The sequence below is a fragment of the Oxyura jamaicensis genome, chromosome 18 (genome assembly GCF_011077185.1).
Source record: "Oxyura jamaicensis isolate SHBP4307 breed ruddy duck chromosome 18, BPBGC_Ojam_1.0, whole genome shotgun sequence".
NCBI lineage: Eukaryota > Metazoa > Chordata > Aves > Anseriformes > Anatidae > Oxyura > Oxyura jamaicensis.
In genome coordinates this window covers 6,597,469-6,605,340 of record NC_048910.1, presented here as the reverse complement: position 1 = coordinate 6,605,340, position 7,872 = coordinate 6,597,469, and the positions used below count along the sequence as shown (strand labels likewise).

The window sequence follows — 7,872 nt, the reverse complement described above, 5'->3', positions numbered from 1 at the left end:
GGTGGGGGCGGGCGGTGCTGGGGGCTGCGGGGGGACCCCGCTCCCCGCGTGGGGGTGGAAGTGGCCACGGCCGCGGCTCAGCAGCCCTCGGCCCCGCGGTGGGGAGGCCGGTGCTGCCCTTGCCTTGGGTAGGGGTTTTGGATGTCGGCCTCAGGGTTTCCAACGTAAAGCTGGGCACCCCCAGTTTGATGTCGCTTTTCTCATCGCTACTTCGAGGATGCAGTGCTTTAGTTTTGTGGTTTACTGAAAAAGAAATGCTAATCTCAGGAGGCTTTGGGGTTTACTGCTAAAGAGGATCATAATGAGGGGAGCCTGTCCTCCTTCCACCTGACACCACCTGTTTGTGCTGGGACCTCTCCTTAGGCTTCACCAGCACAGCTCACAATTGGCCTTGCCCAGAGAACTTGGAACAGAATTGTTAACTTCAAAGATAAAACATGGTGCAATGAAGGAAACTATTCCCAGGTGTTCTGCATGCAACCCAGGGGAATCGTTGACTGGTGGTGAGGAGTATTTAGGGTAGATCTGAGAGTACGACCCCTCTGTTTCCTTCCACCAGGACGTGCCTGCACTGGGCCTGCAAGCGGAACCATGCCCAGGTGGTGGCATGTCTGCTGGCTGCTGGCGCGGACAAGCAGATCCTCACGACCACCGGGGAGCTGGCTGTGCAGTTAACTTCGAAACCAGACATCCGGAAGATTTTGGGAGGTACTGCTCCTATCTTAAAGGCACTCTAGAATTTGTGGTCTTTTTATGCTTTTACCCAGATCAATTGACTTGCAAAACTTCAGGTAGGACCACTGTATCTAATTAGATATCTCCTAGGGAATAAGCATGTATCACTTCTTCTAAATGCTTTTTGGTCTGTGAGCGGAGCTTTCTGAACTGCTTTGACATTAGTATGTGTCCTGTAATTCACACTCACACAAGAATTTAACTTACTGCAGAAATTTGAAGCAAGAGAAAAGAAGGCTTGGATACTGTATCACATATTAACTTACCTGAAGAAGTATTTGGTTTAATATGCTGGCATAGGTCATGACAAACCATTTGCAGCAGTATTATTAAAAGCATTCAAAAATTAGATTTAGCAAAGAACTATGGGCCCTTTCCTTCAAAAATGCTAGAGTAACACTGCTAAAAATGAGACGTTTTCCAATGGTTATTTGTAAATCTATAATTTTTCTCGTCTTTCATTTCATAGCTACTTGCCTTCCAAGTGTTGTGTGCTTATGAAAAATCAGTATTATCCTTGTGTTTACCTCAGAATGTGATGTAGTTCTAAGAAACAACAGGAAAACTGACTATTCAAAATGAGAAAGATGCATCCAATAACTTGGTGGCTTTTTTCTCTCTCATCCCCTACCCCCACATTTTTGAATTTCATTAATAGAGGAAGACAATGAATGTCAAGGAGCGAAAGATTTACATTTGCCAGTTGTTGCAAACTATTTGGCCAACCCACCATTCCCTTATGTCTATACTGAAGCAAGCATTCCAGACAGCTTGGCAGAATCCCAGAATGAAAGTGCTTCCATCTCTTCCGCTTCCCAGAGTGAAACTAGTCCTTGTTCATCAGCAACTCAGGTTGAGAGCATATGCACACCTACGTCGTGTAACAGTGACGATGATTTTCCTGCGCCAGATGCTGAACAGCTGCCCAGCCCGTCAGCACCTACCCCAGCACCAACATGCGTAACACCCGAAGTACAGAACGGCCCCGTTTGTCAGCCACCCTTGTCTCACAGCAGAGGTTTGTTTTGCCCCGTAGCATCGAATGAGGCCGTACCTCAGCAAACCGACAGTTCGCCTACTGGTCCTGCACCACCGTTTCAGCCCTTTTTCTTTACTGGAACTTTCCCGTATAACATGCAAGGTAATGAAGCATGATTTTCATCCTTCTATTGTGCTCCATTCCATCTTTTTATTACCTCCATCGGTAACGATTCATTCCATGTTCAGAGTAACATCAAATAGAGGTAGAGATGTTAAGTTCTTTGGCCAAAAATACACAATGATAATTTATTTTTTATTTTTTTTTTCTGTATTCTAAAGTAAAAACTGTTGTACTGTATCCTAAAAACAGCAGTAGTTTACAAACTTTCTTTTCCACCCACGGAAAGATCAGTCTTTATGACTGAGAAACAGAAAAACTCAAATTTTGCAAAATGCCATATAGCATAAAATGCATCACAGGTAGTTTGGTAGCAGCTTGACTTTGTGACTGGATGGGTCAGATTTTTAGCATTGTCAACATGCTTCCCCAGTGTATTTCTGCTCTCTTAACCACCAGTTGCTGGTGAAATGAAGGCATGGTATTTCTCCGTGAGGGAACACGCACTGTATTATAAAACCTGAGCTCAAAAGATAATCCTAATATTTCAGTGTTAGGGGTCTTGTTTGTTTGTTTGTTTTAGGGGATTTTTTTTATATTTTCCATCAGAGCTTGTACTTAAGGTGAGAGTCCAGAATCTCAGAGACAACGACTTCATTGAAATTGAGCTAGACAGACAAGAACTGACTTATCAAGATCTGCTCAGAGTGAGTTGCTGTGAATTGGGTGTAAATCCTGAACAAGTAGAGAAGATAAGAAAATTACCTAATACACTGGTGAGAAAGGTAAGAATTGAAATCAGAGATTAATTTGGCTCTGCACTTTACAGACATCAGAGAAGTTATTTCTGTAAAAAGATCAGCAAAACACGCCATTGTGTTAAAAACTGATTTAAGCTTACAAATTCAAAAGGATTTTGGACTTGCTTTGTATCTTCATCATAACTTGCTTAAAACATTCTTGTCAAAATAGATTATTTCAGCTCCTAGAGTGTATGGAACAATTAGATCAACCTTTTTTTTTAATGCATGAGAAACAGTGCATTAACGTGCTTTTAGCATAATTGCTGTGTATTGCTTCAGCATTTGCTTGTCTTGAGAACAAATAACAAGGGAAGAAATGCCACAAATTGTGTGTGTAGTTTTAAAGATACGCTATTAACAAACAGCATACTCTTATGGTCCAAAACCACCTATATTAGAGTTCTGTAAATGAAATGTGTTTGGTCACCTCTTAAGTTAAGTGACGTGCATAAACAGTCAAATTATCATGAGGTTTAAGGCAACAAAACCATGTTTTGAAAGAGTGCACACTGGTAGGAAGTTTTTATCTTTATTTATTGCTATAATTGGATATGAACTCCCTTAACCTAATTTTTGCTTTCTTTAGCTGTTACAAATATTTACAAAGTAAGACCAGATATGTTCGATATGTTCAGTGTTCTGTCTGTTCTTTAAAAGGACAAGGACGTGGCCAGACTTCAGGACTTCCAAGAGCTGGAGTTAGTTCTTGTGAAAAGTGACAGCTCTCCCTTCAGAAATGCTGCATCAACCTTGACTGAGAGACCATGCTACAACAGTAGAGCATCAAAGCTGACTTACTGAGTCTTCTAGATGCGTTCTAGAATACAAAAACCTGGTAATTATATGCTGCTGCCTTTTGAAGGCAGAGAAGTAAGCATATATAAAACCTTAAGTTATTGTTAGGGTTAATATTTTAACTAATAATTTATCTTTGATATTTAATAACCCCTTTGCTTTTTTTTACTTGATACTGTATTCAGATAAAGGATACCTCATATGTCTACTAAAATCACATGTTTCCAGTGCCATTCAATTCAGTTTATTGATTTTATTTGGCAACAGAGGGCAGCAAAGACTGAACTGTTGAGGCAAAAGTATGTTGAGTATTCCCACTCTGACCAAGTAAGAGTCACAGAAAAGATATTCAGGAAATAGCATGTGTATGTATGTGCTGTTGAACTTCCTGCTTAAGTTACAATTCAGAGGTACAATGAATGGCTGCTCTCTAAAAATGTAGGATTCCTTAATCTTTTCCCCCTTCACAAAGTCTTACCAAGATGCTATTGTTTTCTTTCCACTTCTCTGCAAAATTATAAGTGTATTGAATGTCGCTTAAATACCAGATGAATAGCGAGCAGTGTTTTTTGAATTTGAGAAGCGTTTTTCACATTTATGTTTAGGCCCAGGACTCCAGTGCAATAGTAATGAGGACAACAAGCATTCTGCATTTATAAGACCTGACTGTGCAGCAGGCAGTTACTTCAACTGCCCTGTGCAAGCCAACTCCATAGGCACCTGCACTTGAAGCACAGCTGTACCTCAAGTGTAATGCTATTTAAAGAAGTCTTTGGTTCCCACAGCAGTGTGGTGCTGGCCATGCTGCTTTTAGACACAAGCTGGTACATATGAAAGGTACTGCATACAGACTGTGCTAGCTTCCAACACCACACCATACTGCAGTGTGGGACGTAGACACAGCCTTTCTCTCCTCCACCTAAACGCAGTTCGGTAGTATGACACCACTGCATCTACCTTATGAGGCTAGAAGTATTTAATGCTCTCAGGTGGTGGGTGAAAAACTGTTACTAGCCTGAAAATAAGAATAGGGAGGTAAGACTGCCCACATTTAAATACTTGTTTCTTTCCCTTATAAGAATATTGTAACTTAAGTGAGGGCATCCCTTTGGTGCCACAAAATATAAAAAACATTTTTCATTAAGAAATATTTTAAGTTACAAAGCAAGTTAACACGCCTATTCAAAAGAAAGCCCTTATGTTTCAGATGGTAGAGAGGGCATCATAAAGCTATGGCCTTTGTTTTTATTTTCCCAACCATTTGAGGAGACTATACATTAGACAAACTAAAAGCCAGTACTGTCAAGTAGCTTCTCTATAGCCCAGCCTCAAAGACCAGTTACAAGGTGCATGGTTAGCTTCTGCTGTGTGAGGAACAGGAGAAGCACAACAGTATACTTTTGAGGTATGACAACTCTAAGGTGCACCGCACCCTATGCTCCCAATTAGCCATACAAAATGGGAAACATAGACAATTGGTAAATAACCTGCATCTTTACCATCACTTTTAAACAGTGTCAGAAGTGTTAGGCAGACTATTACCTAAAAGCCTGAAGGCCTCTAAGTGTTTTCATGGTTTTGGGGTGAAGGGAGAGAAAACTGGCTAAGATGAGGACTGCTTTAGCTAGCACTGAAGCAAGTAAGTAATGAAAAAAATCTTAAAACCACAGACAGATGGCAGAAGTCATCATTAAAACACACCTTGTCAGAGTCACTCCTTTTCAGTCCAAGTTTTCATTAAGATGGTTAACTTGCAGTATGCTGAAATATTAACAGCCTGAAGCTTTTCAACCTAATGCCAGTATAATGGAGAGTTAAGAAGCTTTTTGTTTTCTCTTATACCAAAAAACTAACGCAACAACCTTTACACCAAACATGTTAAAAGAGTTATGCGGAGTAGAGTTATTTTTTCTGAACCTGAGGTTTTGTTTTTTTTATTTGATACTGATTTTCCTTCAATCTCTGCTTTATTAAGCTGCATTAGAACAGATTCTTCATGCACAGCTGGCAGTGTTAGTTGTTGATCTGGATTGCAGTGTTGACATTCAGACCATAAATAGTACAATCAACATGTTTTGGTAGGAGCAGCGTGGCTGCCACAATTTCTTAGCTTTCTGCGGCACAGCTGATTTATCATTGAAGCAGCTCCTCCAAGGGAGGTTAGTAAAAGCACACATTTTGGAAAAGTACAGAAACCCCTTTTGCCAGCAGATAAGATGCTCGAGTCTGGGTTCAGGCTTTCCATTAAGTTACTCAGGCTTAAAATTCTTGCTTTAGTGGATTGAAAATAATTACCATCCTTTCGCACCTGCTCCATATTACAAGAAATGGAGCTTAACATCTTTTCACTTACTCTAAGTCCTTCTTTGTCCAAGAGCTGGGCTACTTTAAAGCCCGGTTCAGCTGCTGGTAAGATAAAAGGTATGACACAACATGAAGTAGAAATACCTAACTATTTCTCATTTTGTTTTTCTTGTAGGACAGGAAAGGAGCTTTTATCTTAACATCTATGTATTCATCTTTTCAATGTAGCTTGGAGGCTAGTTCAGAAGATGTGCAATAACTGTTTGAAAACCAGTACAATAACTTTTATTCTCAACCATTTAACTGTATCTAATTTCTTTTCAGTTCCTGTATTTAGAACATCAGTGTAAAGACTGCCTCCACTAATTAATGAACGTTCAGCTATAGGAGCAGCTGGTTTAAAAAAGCTTTATTTGCACTAGTTTCCACAAAGAATAGCTGTTAATGTGATTAGACTAAAACTTTATTTATGATTTGACTGTAATAATAGTAAGTCTATGCATTTCAGAGAAATATTTTTATATGTTTTATGCAGTTTGATAGACTCTAAGGCACACTAGGTAAGTTTCATTGTTGTTTGGTTTTCTTTGGACAATAAATGGTTGGTAATAACAACTGAAACTAAGTTTACAAAACTTACTGTTCTTCCAAGGACAACTTTTGTTTGCACTACAAACTGATACTGAACTGACATTGCTGTTCTTCAGTTCTATTAAAATATTGGTTGTTTAAAGTATTTAGATGTCTTCCCTTTTCCTTGGCTGGGGGGGGATGGGACAGTACAGGGGACACAAAACAACTAGGGTGGACATTAAAATTTTATCACAACTTTGAAAAATCACATAGCAATATGTTCTGAACAACCAATAAAAGATTTGTCAAGATGCCATACCAGTATGGCAAAAGCATGGGGGAAGTACTTAAATAAGCTACCTATTTTTTTCCATAGCATAGCTGGAAAATCTCAGATTTTATATTGGGCTTGAGCTCTGAAGTTGACGCTTTTCACACAGACAAATGTATTGTGGAGACACTCACTGCATTTAAATCAGAAGAAAATTACTGGAAAGGCACCATGTTTTCTATGCTCTGAAATAGTTTTTCTTTCATCTTCAATGCACCAGAATCTCTGCTATTAGATGTGCTAAAATGTGAATTCCAGCCCAAGTTACTACAAGGTTCCTCATTTTTACCATTTGTACCTGTCCTAAGTAAAGGAAAATGCTTGTCCCCGTAACAATTACAACATAATTGTAGTTACATACAACGTAAGGTGCAAGACAAACTTTTTAGCCAATGAAATAACTGACACATTAATACAGTGGGCGAATCCTGTCTCTTCCTCAAGTTTAGAGAGGAAAAGGTGTTTGTAAAATGGCAGTATTAGAACTTACTTAACTGTAATTTTACCTGCTTTCACTCACATGAATTCTCATGTATTTCCAATAAAAAGGGCAGCCTCCTTCTGCTGTGCCCACATATCCACATCTGCTTTGGAAAAAGAGTCAAAAAGGCATCATGGCCATCTGCAAGTAGTATCCCGGCTTATCAGAAAAGCAGTGCTCCATTTCACCAGAGGGACCCGCCTGCAAGTGCACTTCCACAAACAGATGATAAAGGCACACCGACATCAGCACAAACAACAAAAGTGCTTTGTCCATATATGACTACAGTTACCTACAGAATCAAGTCCTGAATATTGACACAAAGGATAAAGTATTTTTTAAAATGTGAGTTTAATGCCTTACAGACACAGCACTGAAGTACACTTTATTGTCTCACTCCTGACTAGGACACATGGCATGGAGTTTTCCAACAATATCTACATCTGCTTGTGCTACAGCCTCACAAGAAAGCACAAAGGATTTTTCTTTTACCTTATCTGTGGCAACATGGAAATCGTGCATGCTTACCAACTGCATAAAGTTGTTACGTTCAAAACTGATACTACAACGCAAATGTAAAGGCAAGCTGATGGTCAGTCTCAGCAGTGACATCTTTCTGATACTAGAAGTTTCTGTTCTGTAAATGCTTAAGGCCTGTTTTTATTGTGAGATTTCTGTAACCTCAACCAATTGCAGAATAAGCCACACCTTAGAAGACAATGAATCCAACAACAGTAACTGCTGGGAACTA

The 7,872-nt window shown here is 39.6% G+C and overlaps 1 protein-coding gene across 1 annotated transcript in view; it reads left to right on the top strand.

The window, feature by feature from the left end:
* The window catches only part of LOC118176013 (ankyrin repeat domain-containing protein 40-like), a 9,169-nt gene extending 2,697 nt beyond the window's left edge, over nt 1–6,472 (top strand). The window contains exons 2-5 of the mRNA XM_035342723.1: nt 519–708; nt 1,394–1,876; nt 2,444–2,619; nt 3,295–6,472. Of these exons, the coding sequence (XP_035198614.1) occupies nt 519–708; nt 1,394–1,876; nt 2,444–2,619; nt 3,295–3,438 (993 nt within the window). The 3' untranslated portion in view covers nt 3,439–6,472. The remainder of the gene's footprint in view (nt 1–518; nt 709–1,393; nt 1,877–2,443; nt 2,620–3,294) is intronic.
* The last annotated feature ends 1,400 nt before the right edge of the window (nt 6,473–7,872 follow it).